Source organism: Acipenser ruthenus, chromosome 1, assembly GCF_902713425.1.
Source record: "Acipenser ruthenus chromosome 1, fAciRut3.2 maternal haplotype, whole genome shotgun sequence".
Classification (NCBI taxonomy): domain Eukaryota; kingdom Metazoa; phylum Chordata; class Actinopteri; order Acipenseriformes; family Acipenseridae; genus Acipenser; species Acipenser ruthenus.
Window position 1 is genome coordinate 106,460,769 of NC_081189.1, and position 14,419 is coordinate 106,475,187.

A 14,419-nucleotide genomic window follows, 5' to 3' on the forward strand; every position below is an offset into this window, starting at 1 on the left:
GCTCCGGGTAGGTCTCCCCCTGGCTTCCTCTCTTTGCCCCCAACGCTTACGTTCCCTCCCACTTTAGATCACCAATGTAGCGTTTCAGTGGAACAAACAAGCAGGAAACAGATGAGCGCAGCAAGATCTCATTCCAATGTGTATTCATTCAATGTCAGGACACCATAACACAGCTCTGAGCTGCTTGCCCCCACCCTGGGCTTGATTCCTGCAACCCGGACACAGATGCCAATTTCCAGACTGTCCAGATACTACTTTTAACTCGCATTTCATTTTTGCAGTCGCCTAATTTAAAGTTGTGCTTTTGTTATTTTCCCCACTAGTTTAACAGGGATGTCCAGGCAGATTGTACACTGATAGCAAGTCAGCTTTCCTAAGCAGTCAGCATCTTCAGGGGGTTCTCATGAAGATCGCCCATCTGCATCTCAGCCATCTTCTTCTGACTACGAGTACTACAGTAACTAAAGCAGTCGTAAAGCAGAAAAAAAAAACACAAACAAAAAATACGTTCTTATAATTTTGAATGTGAGCTAAGTACTGTATCCGTGGCTTGTTTATCGAAATGGCAAGATGTACTGTAGTGTGTGTGAAAAAAAAAAAGCATATACGTGCAGATGTACAGATTTTCAAGAAGCTTCACTTAAAAAGACACAGACATGGCAAAGCTGTTGCTGTTATTGAAACACAAAAAAATATGTAAACACATGTAGATGAAGGCAACAAACAGTGCTCAGAATCCTGTCTCGTCATGTAAACGATCTAGTATATAACAAAGAAAAAAAAGAATCTAATCTAATTTTTGTCTAAAAAATAAAATAAAATCCTGCATATCCAGTTCATGAAGCCTGGAGACTATTAATGTAAACTGCAAAGCAATATAAGTCACTGACTCTTTTTACCCAGTGACCCACCTTGGATGATATATATATTGTGACAAAGCGTTGGGCACTGTGGTCGAGGGAAGATATATAGGGCCGCGTATAATGCGCAGCCTGTACCCTAGTTTAAAAAAATAGCAAAAGGAAAATGTAGTCCTGCTGGTTAAGCCAACCAGCCTAACTACATTTCCCAGAATGCCTGAACTTACAAGGGCTAGTCTGCACTTACCCAGGGTTGTGTAATTGTTTTCACCTGTGTTAAAAAGTTGGTATTTAAGCCAAGCAAAACCCCTGCTCAGTTCTTGTTTGGTGCTAGGCTAAAGCTGAGTTGCTGAAAGGACCCCAACAAACCTTTTGTACAAAGTAACCATTATATTATGAAATCAGTATAAGGATTTGTTTGATTTGAAGCGGCCAGTAAGCAGCTTAGCTGTCCAGTTATTAGACAGTAGAACATCACAGTTTAGTTAGTAACTCCAAGACGTAGATAGGCTTTGTTTTGCTTACTTCGTTAAACTTTTGTGAATAAAGATACAGGCACAGGCCTGTTTAAAAGACAAATTCATAACTGGGATCTTCTTTTGCACTAGAGTACGGAGCTAAAAGTCCGGAACGAGACTGACGATCTGTCGACCAGTGTCAGAATTGTCACAATATATATTCTGAGTCAACACAACCCCCACCTCTTGGATAGATTCCAACTCTATGCCCCAGCACATTCACACAGCTGCAACCAGTATATAGTAGAATAGGTTATTGTAGAAATTTAAAGAAATAATAAAAGCCTCCCTGCCACCAGCTTTTATCTGTATTTCATAGAATAGTTCAACTCAGATATAAAAAGGATAGGATAGAACATGTATTTCATTAAATAACTGACCATGCTGACCATATTAGATGAAATACCCTAGATTTGTATCCTCTTACAATGCTGTAAATTCCATACAGTAATCAAGGCTGCAGTTTGATCTGGTGGATGTCAGCCTTGAGCTACGTAATCAAGCCACCGAAAGCAAGGATTCATTGAATTTCATTTTTTTTCTGTTACTTAAACCATATGTGGGTCTTAATAAAGATACCGTTTTTAAATGCTCAATACCGAGAAGTCTAATTAATTAAAGACTGACATAATATTTCTTAATTTAAACTGTTATTGTAGGCATATGGCTAATTAGATAACCAGTAGTCCAGTACTTGCGAATAGTAGCAAATGCATTTGTGTAGGCTACTGTTCTCCTAGACTACCCTCTGCTGTCAAATCACAATATTGCTTGAAAACTGAGGCTACTTTTACTGTACCCAACATGACACACAACAAAATTGCTAATGTGATTACACTATACTGCTGATTTGTTTACCACGGTGTATTTTTTGTTATCTTTCAGCTTACAATAGATACACACTTCTGAAATAATAAATATAAGGGAAACATTGCACAGACATCATTTAACAGAATCTGGTAAAATGAGTCTTAAGTGGTGACATTGTCTGTGTAATAAAACAACAGACAGATTACATTTGTAAGGGGATTTAGTGTAAACAGTTAACTAGCTTAGGGTATATAATGAGCCTTTACACCTTGAAGGCAAGTTGTGAATGGGCCTTTAATCAATTAACTTGTGGGCGACAGACAGTTATGATACATTATTCCATGACTCCATTACTTTGCTGGACTAAATAGTGTCCTTTCCCAAAATCTCAACATGAAAAAAAAAAACACAACAAAAATAGGCTATGCTTTAACAGATTTAAAAAAAAACCTGTCAACTATAAAAAATGGTGTCACAGAAAGGTGAAAATGCTACTGCTGTGTTCTTCAAGCACTTTTCAATATGAAAATAATAAATTAAATTTAAAAAAAAAAATCACAACATACAGTATTTTGTATGTCCACATCCAGTAACACATAAAACACTGTAAAAATCTGAACTGCATAAAGTACAAGTGTATTTAGAAAGTGTTTTTAAGGACCTGATCCTTTTGGTTGTACAGTAACAAATGAAACACAAGCAGTCAAAAACTGAATTACTTACGTTAGGGGTGTTGACGCTTAACATTTGCTCCATGTATTGCAGTGGTCTCTAAGTTCCTTCAGTAAATTACAGTAGCTGTCTCATCTTCATAAACACATCCATCAGAAAAAATGCAGCTGCAGTACCTGTGCACACATGACTGGTATTTACTGGAATGATACCCAGCTGCTGCTCCAGTAGGTGTTCAAACAGCACCACTCATGCTCCCCTCCCTCCCTAGACAACACTCTCCGCCCAGCTTTCACGTAATTCCTATAACCGCCCACTGAGAAATCAATTGCTATGCCCCAGGCTCCCAAACAATGCTGCAATGGCATGCTCTCTATTAAAAAATGAAGTAGCTCTGGTTACAAAAAGGAAAACAAAAATATCGAGGGAATATGAAAGCACCTTAATACTGAAATCATCCTATAAATTCAGAACACCAGTTAGCCTAAATATCAGTGTTTAAACCAAGCACAAGTGAGAATGGAATATATGTATAGTAGCTTAGCTATTGTATTTAAACCCAAGATTAAAATTATAATTAAAAATGTCTGTTTTGCACCACACAATCCATATTGCAAATGCTAAATCTAGTAAGTATTTACAGTATCACTGACAGACTACTGCAATCTACACTCTTTCCATGTGCTGGGCTGTAGCCTAAGTGACAACTGCTGTGGTAACACTTCTTTTATTTAATATTGTGCTGGAATTAGGTTTCATGTTTTTAAATGTGTCCAAACACCTGCCACAAATCGGCTGCTTCTAGATTTCACATTGACATATCATTGCAACACACCATCAGCATTATTCAGGGCTTGCAATAAATCAGTTTACTATTCCCCTACTTGAAGAAAATCGGGTACAGTACTGTAGACCAATGTCTAAAAAATACATTTAAAAAATCTTGCTTGTTCTTGCTCAGAAAACCAAAAACTCTAGAAAATGAAGACTCAAGGAATCACATATAAAGATGTTAGCAATCTGGATTTCTAACACAAGCAAATTAACGTGTTTGTAGTCAATGTGATGAATTTAAGATCGCTTGGACCAAAAACTGTGTAACAAATGGTTTTAATTTGTATTGACATTTTTGTGTTTTTTGTTTTTTAATAAAAACAATTAATACTACTGCAATAATTGTATTTATGCCCCATCAGGCATTTATCACTTGCAGATCTGCCATAAGGATGTTACAGATTATTTCCCACTGTCTAAGAGCAAGCCACAGAGATATAGGCAAGTAAAGAATGGCTTAATCAAAGTAAGCCACATTGTACTGTATTAAAAAAAAATCAAGGAGGGAGAACCCTTAACTGCACGGCAGCTTTATCCGACCAAAATACACTTCTGCAATTACAGAATAAAGAAAAGTTTGACAGACCTTTCATAAAACATTTACACGCACATTAAAACTACTGTAGCACCTATTGAAGAGGTGTTAGTGCTCCACTGGATTTATAAGTTGTGTGAGACTTGTGTACAACTACTCAGCAACAATCACTGTAAATGAAAAGGATCAGTGACTTCACGTTCACACTATAGTAGATGCCCCTGCAACTTCATACCTCAACACAGTGGCTGCACTGAACACCTGCAAGGCTACATTTTATACCTCCTGTAAGTTTTTATTCACCACACAGGTGCCAGTTTTATTAACGGCGGGTAATTCCTCTTTTCAGCCCGCAGAGGGCACTGTTGACCGTGGTCTGCCTACCAATGATGGTAGACAGAACCACAGTAATACCAGAGGAGGTTTCAGGTGCAGGCGCACTCACAGGTGCTCAACAAAAGAATACGCAAAAGGCGAAAGAAAAAAGGAAAATAAAACACAGTAATCAAAACTACAAATAAAAGGTGCTGCACTCGGCAGCTTCACCCCGACCGTCGCTACACGCACGGCCCAGGTCTCCGTCCTACTCTCACCGCTCCCTCAGCCTGCTAAAAATACTCATGGGGTCTGCCTACGGTTTTCCCCGCTACTCCTATTCTCTTTCGTTGTGTTCTTTTGGAATTTATCTTCCTGGCCGTGTCACAGTTCCGGACCAGAGTGTCCGCACGTCTCTTAAAAGGGCAGCCCTGAGGGAACAGCAGAATATTATTTTATAGGGCCAGCAATCCCCCCAAGACCCACCTCTCAGCCACTCAGAGAAGGAAAGCCCACACACCCTCTCTTCCACCTCTCCAAATCACTGCCGTGACCAACAGGCGAATATTGAACAGCTGCTGCCCTCTTCCTGCAGCACTTTGAATACACCAGAAGAGTCAGCACAGGTCTCCCCCTGCTACACACTCACTCTTCGAAAATCTTGGGAGTGTTTGGTTCCAAAATACATCACCATGTTGGCATTCCTTTACCCAAGTGGAACGTTCACACGAGCATCCTTTATATAGCAAATAATACCTGCACCCAGCGTATTTTCGCTCTCTGCTTTTGCCTGAAGAGCTGGACTCTCTGTTTTAAATATACTGTATTGCCTTCTTTGCAATAAAATACGTGACCTACATTGTACCTGAAGCTCCTGGAATTTGACACTTAACAGGATGTCACATTGTATAATACAACTGAAAATTAAAAGCAAACAAAATGCAGCCAGATTTACGTCTTCAACAAACGACGGCGTTATTTTATTTTGTGATTTTGTTTGGTTTCCGTTGCCATGAAAATTATCTTTTAACTGACAGGTTTGAAAGTTGAACTCACATGATCCCTTTGGCTGTGTGAAAGGGTTATGACAGTATTATACCGACATAGATTGTGCAATCTCGTGCTGTGAATGGGTATTTTAAAGAATATTTTAAAATTCTCCGAGATGGCCCATTAACTTTATTTTTGTGTGAAAGTGGTACAAGTCTAGAATTCCCTTACCTTTCCTCAAAACGTTGAGATCTAGCATTAACTTACCTCCTTTAAAAGTATCCTCTGAAGGACAGTTACAGTACATTGCTGTGTCTTCTGATGGCAACCAGTATTATATCTTATAAACGTCTAACCTTTTGGTAATATCACCTTATTTAATTTGTATTTTTTTCTTGACCAATGCAAAAATGGCAATTGTTGCTTATATTTTCTAGTGCAATGCTGAGTCTCCACACATCTTTTTCTCATGTTATTTCCACGCGCCTACAATTGTGTTATTAAATTTAGAGTTCCCCATTTTCCATACCAACATCCAAGTACTATATATACACAGTAAAACAAATATTAAGGGTTGCAGGGCCTGACCGTGCGGTAATGCAATAGTGATTTAAAAATTATCCATTTATGGCTTCCCTGGCTCTTCTGTCCTTACGCCAATTTTCAATCCAGCATACCACTTCCTTTATGCCATGACTCCACCACACTTTAGACATTAACCCTTCGTCAGCGGCAATAATTGAGCTCACACAGAAGGCGGAAAGAGGTGCAAATGTAAACCACATACAGAAATATGGTTCTCTTATAAATTAAAACAAAATGCCATCACAACACTGGTTTATATTATTTAAATAGTTCTGTATTAAATAAACATTGTATTACTTTGTAAAAAAACAAATAAAAAACAACATTGCTATCTACAGTAAACGCTTTTAAAATGCCACTAACACAAATCTAAAACTACAAAAATAAACATTATAATGTAAACTTAACATACGAAATCTAGTAAAAAAATTAACAAATTGTCAACATATACTGTACCTGTACTTCAATATGAAGTTGCATTGCGCAAAAAGCAGCTTCAGTCTTTGACAAAAAAAAAAAAAAAACACAACTTGCATACATAACAAAACAAAAACAAAAGAAAGCCAGGCTCCTTGAAAAATAAAATAAAAGTAAAATACAAAAGAATGTCAATCCAAACAGCACCGTTATCAAAGTTTCAAAGTCCTGTAGAGTACATTTACTCCAGTTTGCCTGTCGTCTCTCTCAGGTATTTATTCTACAAAAGTCAACAGGGGCTGCACATTGGTAGCCTAATATATGAAAGACATCTTTATTTTAAACTCACAGAATAAAATCATATTTTTTCAATAAGAGGTAATAACAGGAGCTGCGCAAGGTAGCCTATACAGTATTGAAAGACATGCCTTGTTTGCTCCCTGAAGACAAATACGATTTTATAATTTTTTCTTTAAAAAAAAAAAAAGAAAAGAAAAAAAGTACCATTGTAAGACCTAGAACTTTTAATCATTGTAGTATTTTAATATACTTATAATAATAATTTTAATTGTGTAACTCTTTCTTGCTGAGAACTGCATGAAATGTGCTGAGAACTTTCAACTTTCAAGGCTGGCAACTGTTCTTGGTTAAGTAAGGAGCTACTGACTGCCTGCCAAGTCAAGATAGGCTGGAACATATTCAAGGTAATGTTAATATCATGGGAATGTGAATCTGGAGAAATAACTGAAAGGTCAGTGCAACCCGCTGCCACCTGTTGCTTTGTCCCAGCCAATATAGTGCCTGAGGAATGTGCAACTAAGACAGAGAGTTGGGAGATAAAAGGAGTAGTTAGCAAAACTGAAAGACTCGGAGAGTCTTGGGAAGAATTGAACACTGGTCCACCACCTCCGTTCCAGATGAGAAGGAAGGCGCTTACCACTGTGCTCTCCCGTCTATAGACTGGGGTAATACCTTACTGCTTAACATAACTTGATTGTTTATCTGGAGAGTCAATAAAACATTGAGTTTACCCAATCTCTGTTTGTGTTGTGTTCTTCCCACACCTTCGGCACCTTTTATACAAACATAAGGTGAGGGTACCCTTTATGGTTCAATATTACACTAGATACATTTCCTTTACCAGAGTTGGACAAGTTTGTTTAATCACATGTGAGGATATCCCGTGATCTTTAAAGAGTTATAAGACATGTTAAATTGAAAAATGCTGGGGTGCAATTGCAAGAAAAACAAACAGATTTGGAAGTTTCTTTGAACTTGTTTGATTGTTTATTATTATTTGTTTATTTAGCAGATGCCTTTATTCAAGGCGACTAAGACCCCTTTTTTTTTTAAGGTGGCCCAGGGCTGCCTTTTCTCATATGTGAACACTCCAAAGAAGAAAAGGCAGCCCAGGATGGGCCCAGGATTTAGGCCATCGTTTCGATGTGGCCCAGGGCCTTGGGGCAGTGTGCCCCGCCCCTGTGTGCATTTGTGTGCTATATGTTGCATGTAGTGTGTAAATGTTGGTGTATTGTAGTTGGTACAGGGGATATAATGCGGGTAATGAGCATGACTGTTTAAAATGTATAATTGTATTTAGGCACGGGGATTGCACTTCACGTGCATTTAAAGTATGTAATAATATGTGAGCACTGGGTTGAACAGAATTAGTTCACGTGCTGGGATTCAAGTGAATAATTATTTAGTAATTGAATCCCGGCACAACAGTATATATAGATGCACAAAGCACTTACTCGGGGTTGTGTGTTCAGGGCGAAGGAACGGGAGAGAGTGAGGAGATAAATTATAAGAAGCAATTGCTACGTGGTGCTGGAGAACCAGCACGGTACGTGTTTGTTTAGTGTTCATCCCTGTTTGTTAGTGTCTGTTTGTTTTATTTGTCTATTTATTTTGGCCGCAAGTGCCGTATTCTGTTTTTGTTCAGCAGCGTCTCAGTTTCACTCACCAGAGTACTGCCTGTCTGTGTGTGATTCTTTCTGGCCTGACGTCATCCCTGCAGCTAGCCTGTCACAGGCCTGCATTCCAAGACCTGGGCCGGCCTTTACATATGTATGAACGCAAAGCAGACTAGGGTTATCTTTTCATATCACATTACCAAATATTTTTTCTATGATAACACAAAAAACGCAGATTTTCTGTGATGTCGGAGATTTTTTTGTTTTACATTTTGGGCCAAAACATGCAAGGCTTTTTTTGTTTGTTTGATAATAACCAAATCAATACACGTGCCATATATAAACATTAATACAGGCAACTTTGCTTTAGATTTACATAAACATACCTGTCTAATAAAACTGCTTCCGGTATTCAAGTTCTGTGTTGAATGAGGCTTTGGTTTACTTCAGTCAGTATCCAGAGCTGTTCAAAGATGCCAAAAAAAGTAACAATTACCCCTAAAGATTAGACCAACGAGTTTGTCAAGGACGGATTTCATGTCAATGGCAATGTGCTATTTTGCAAGGCTGTAGATTACACTCGTAGGCAGACCATTGTAGAACACATGGGAAGCGCTAAACATAAACTGAATCAAAGGAAACATAAACAACAGCAAGTTGGGATTCTTTTCTGTTCTCAACGCCGGCGTCTCACGACAATCTGGCTGGAATGTTGCAGCTTGATAGCCATCTGGATGACGAAGACTAACTCGGAGTTGAACTAACATGAATATTTTTTTATTTTATTTTTTACAAGTAACTATTTGTAATATTTGAAGTAAAAAAAAAATGTTTGTTTAATTGATTAATGGCACTGGTACATTTGTAACTTGATTATTTTAATTTGAAAGTGTAAAAACATTGTATTTTCACTAATATTTAAATGCCTGTTATTGTGATTATTATTGTGATCTACTGGCGATAGAGCAGTAGTTTGCATCGTGCATGCTGTTGAGCAAAGTGTATTTGATATGTGACGGTGTATTGCTGTATTTCGATTAGGGTGCTTCCCTTAATGAAGTTGCCATAGCTACATATGGAACAAAGGTTTTGTTATAGCCATATGTTCGGTAATCTTCCAAGAGAAGGGGTAATGCTGATCTTCAGGACTAGAGAATAATAATGACAATGATAATAATAACGAACACAATACAATAGTTTAACAATCGTGTTTGTAAACAAAGATGGTATTCATGCAGGTTAAAGAAATACGTATAAATGAGAAGAAACACATGTAATGCAAAATATATGAATGTTTATTGTAAATGGAAGGAATGTTAAATAGTTTATTTTTGTATAAAATGATTCCAGGTGTAACTGGTTATTGAATAATTAATTCATTATTATTTAATGCCGTGTCTTTCCTTAGGAGGGAGCAGTAGTATTAGGTGGTCAGTCGTGAGCTTGTCTCGTGAATGTCACTCATTGTATGTACAACCGGTTACATCCAAGTTGCTTATTCCTGCATTCTAAATACCTCTGTGTTCTTGAGAGAATAATGTGATTGTGGGTGGGGGTAAGCTCAGACCTTCACCCCGTTACACACCATAACATTAAGTCAAAATAGGCAATAATATATGTGTTTTTTTACATTATATATATATATATATATATATATATACACTACCGTCAAAAGTTTTAGAACACCTCCATTTTTCCAGTTTTTATTGAAATTTACGCAGTTTAATGTCTCAATGTACTCTGAAATTAAAGCAAATAATTGGAGATAAAAAAGAAAACATGGAATCGTTTTGTTTAACAAAATTTAATCTGAATTTTTGACTCATCAAAGTAGCCACCTTTTGCAGATATAACAGCCGAACACACTCGTGGCATTCTTTCTACAATGGAAATCAAATATTGTTCGGAAAGTTCTTCCCAACACTGTTGCAGAAGTTCCCACAAATGTGTTGCACTTGTAGGTTGCTTTGCTTTCACCCTTCTGTCCAGTTCATCCCAAACCAGCTCGATGGGGTATAAGTCTGGAGACTGTGCTGGCCATTCCATGATTTGAAGCCTACCGTCTTGTTCTTTTCTTCTAAGGTAGTTCTGACATAGCCTGGAGGTATGTTTTGGGTCATTATCTTGCTGTAGGATGAACCCCTGACCAACTAGGCGTATACCAGAGGGTATTGCATGGCGCTGCAAAATGCTGTGGTAGCAGTTCTGGTTCAGGGTGCCACTCACTCTGTGCAAGTCGCTGATTCTGGATCCAGCAAAAGAGCCCCAGACCATCACGCTTCCTCCTCCATGTTTGACAGTTGGTGTCACACACCGAGGAACCATCCTTTCGCCTACTCGACGGCGTACAAAAACCCTGCGTGATGAACCGAAGATTTCAAATTTTGATTCATCGGTCCATAAGACCTTCTTCCAGTCTTCAGTAGTCCACTGGCGGTGCTTCATGGCCCAGGCAAGCCTCTTTTTCTTATTTTGCCATCTTAGCAATGGCTTTCTTACTGCCACTCAACCTGTCAAACCTGCAGCTCAAAGTCTTCTCTTCACAGTTGAAACTGAGACTTGCTTACTTCGACCAGTGTTAAGCTGTGCTTGAAGCTGTTGTCCTGTGAGCCGCCTATCACGCAAGCTGTTGACTCTCAGAAACTTGTCTTCTGATTCTGTTGTGGCTTTGGGTCTGCCAGACCTCTTCCTGTCAGAGTTTCCTCCAGTTTCCAAGTGCCTTTTGATGGTGTAGGAAACTGTACTCACTGACACCTTGGCTTTCTTTGCAATTTCTCTAAAGGAAAGACCTACACTTTTAAGGGTTATAATGGTCTGTCTGTCTTCCTTTGTTAATTGACTTTTTCTCGCCATTATGAGAGCAATATACTACTTCCTGCAGTACAATACTGTCCAAATAATGCTTAAGAGGGTGTAGTAACACAGTCTGTTCCAACACTGCTTTTATACAGACAGAGGGTTTGTAAGTAATCAACAAAAGTTGGGACAGCTGTAGGAATTGTTAGCATCAACTTTCAAGGCTTAATTTACTTCCATTGCTGCAGAACAGCTGTAAGTTGTTAACCCATTACTTGTTCCCTGAAAAAGGCCTTTTTGTATAACTCTGAAATGTAGATTATTTTTCAGTTTTTGGTAACCTAAACTTTTTTTTTTAACCTCTGGCAGTTTACTGCTTACCTTTGTACCATTTCAGGTTATTCACTGGACTTGAACTGCTTAAATTTCAATAAAAACTGGAAAAATGGGGGTGTTCTAAAACTTTTGACCGGTAGTGTATATATACACACACACACACACACACACACACATAAAACTGCTACTGTGCTACATTTGAAGGAAAAAAAATTAAATCAGTGATTACTGAATATCCTGGTAGCTCTTCCATTCCATTCTATCGTTCCATTAAAAAAAAAAAAAAAAAAAAAAATTGCTTTTGAGTCACAAATGTGAACACGCATAGGTGCCTTAAACCGCAAATGTGAACAGGGTCAGACCTAAATATGTGGCGGCCCTGGGCCAGCACAATAGTGTGAATGGGGTCTTACAGAGACTAGGGTGTGTGAACTATGCATCAGCTGCAGACTCACTTACAGCAACGTCTCACCCTAAAGACGGAGCACAAGGAGGTTAAGTGACTTGCTCAAGGTCACATAGTGAGTGAGCCGGGATTTGAAACGGGGACCTCCTGGTTAGAAGCCCTTTTCTTTAACCACCAGACCACACAGCCTCCTTTGATGTAGTTGTCTGCTTGTACAAAAATATAAGACCAAACAAGTAGGTCAGTAACGTACTTTACATCCCCCGCCAAGGCTGGAAATTCAAAATTAGAGTGTGAAACAGTGCCCCTAGTGGTCAGTATGGCATAGGGCACTTGCTGTAAGAAAAAATGTCTCAGAGACGTGTAATGTCTTTTTTTCGCTGTCTATTTGGTTCCACTGTAGTTACAATACTGCCAAGTTTAAGGGTCTGCTGATGGCTTGTTAATTCTGGACAGAATTAATGGCATTTTTTTTTCTCAAAATTACCATAGCTAGGTATAATATAGAGAAAAAGAAAGAAATGCGGTCATTTAAATCTCTCTACTACTAGTTCATCGTGTTTCCTAGAGCCTGGTTTTCAATACTGAATACGCAACTTAGTTCAGGCAGCTCAGTAAAAAAATATAATCAATCAATCTCAATCAATCTATTTTATATAGCACCTTTCATAGTGGACCACCATCACAAAGCGCTTTAAGTCAGACCAAAAATGTTATTACAATTTATGAATTTAAAACCTGGAGCATTTGGTCTGCTTTAACATTAAGAGCAGTGGGGGATGCCTGGTTGAGTAGAATGGTTGGTTGTCCTTTGATCTTTATGGAATTCTGCTTTTATGGATTTTATTGCTATGCATTTTTGTTCTTCCTTATTTTAGACCTTCCTTATTTGTAAAGTTTAAAAAACTTTAATAAATGAAGACAAAAAAAAAAACATTTGTGTAATCATAACATTAAGACTTTGTACTTTATTGGGACCCCCAACATTTTCCCTGGGTCCTTCAGACCTGGACCCTGAATGGGAAAAAGTTTTGGAGAGCCCTGAAGTAGTATGGCTTCCCATTAAACAAAAAAAAAAAAAAAAAACTGCAAAAGATGTCTGACAGTGGCTTCAGGGTCCTATTCCCATATATTACACACACTTCTCCACAGAGCCATCACAATGAAGAAAAAGTTGATGCCCATAACATATCCATATCAAGTTTCATGACAACTGGATAAGCGGTTCTCCTATATAACCGGTTCTCCTATATGCAAAACAAGTGTAACGTAGAGACTGACAGATGTACAGACAAATAGACACCCCAAGTATATCTTCACAATCAATTCTCAATAAGAACCTAAATAATGTTAAAACCAGTTGTGTGTCCAGTTTTATATGCAAAAAATGAAAAGGACGACCGCCTCCGCTACATCCCCAGCAGGGGATAATTACTTTCCTAAAGACAAAGCAATTGAAAGAGGTGGGCACTGAAACCCAATGCCAGAGCTAATGCAGGTGCCGTCAACACATCGCTTATCTGCCGATTACCCAGCTAAGTATATAAAACTAGACAAAAAAAGCATATATTGTTTGTAGACTTGATTTTAAAGTGTTATGTGGGAAGCCAAGTTCAAGGCTAGTGTATACCGTAATTATCTGAACTGAAGTTGAAACGCCTCACCTATTAAAAGGTTATGACTCTACAGCCACTGTAGACTGTAGAGAAATACCAATAAGAGCAATTCATGCTAATACACACTTTAATAACATATGTAATGATTTTCATATTGTTTTTTACAGAATGTTCTGTAAAAGCATTAATGCCTGCCAAGTCGTGGTTCTGATACACCCACTTCCCTTCATAGTGTCAGAGATTATGTGCAAAGTACAGTAATTATGTTAAACTGTAATGATATACAGTAGTGCATCTCAATTTTATTGTCATCCACATAATTATTGTTCAGTGGTGTTCCCCACAACAATGAAACAGCATCTGCTGAGTCTCTTTTTCAATAACAGAGCCACGTTATTTTTAATGCCATACGCATCAAGCAAAGAAACACTTGTTTGCTATGGAGTTGCCAGTTATACTGTTTTTTGCATTATGGTCCCAGTTGGCAGAAACAAGAGACAAAACAGTCGAGGCTTGCTTGGTTGACAAGTTGTTGTATCTGTTCTGTCCACCATAACTGATTTCTGCTTCCAATTATTGCAGTTGAATGTGAATGATTAATAATTATTTATTTATTGATAAAATAAAACTACTTTACTGTATGTGCCTCACATTTGAACAATATACTGTACAACACACTATATTTCTGTAATAAATACTGACAACAAATTATTATATTCTACATGAGACAGCTAGGTCAATGAAAATTACATTTAGTGTAGTTTTGTAACTGGTTAAACGCTATAACACCATACTTTGACCTTTATTTTCCAT

At 38.0% G+C, this 14,419-nt stretch overlaps 1 protein-coding gene across 5 annotated transcripts in view; it reads right to left on the reverse strand.

Annotated features, from left to right (window-relative positions):
• The window catches only part of LOC117421375 (regulator of G-protein signaling 12-like), a 91,257-nt gene that overhangs the window by 58,082 nt on the left and 18,756 nt on the right, over positions 1-14,419 (reverse strand). Inside the window, exon 1 of one of the 5 annotated variants that reach the window (XM_034035694.3) lies at positions 6,576-6,643. The exons of 3 other annotated variants lie outside the window; for them this stretch is intronic. In XM_034035694.3, the coding sequence (XP_033891585.2) occupies positions 6,576-6,599 (24 nt within the window). In that variant the 5' untranslated portion in view covers positions 6,600-6,643. Of the gene's footprint in view, positions 1-2,911; positions 3,118-6,575; positions 6,644-14,419 lie in introns of those variants that run through there. One more of the 5 variants, XM_034035693.3, reaches the window with a different exon arrangement.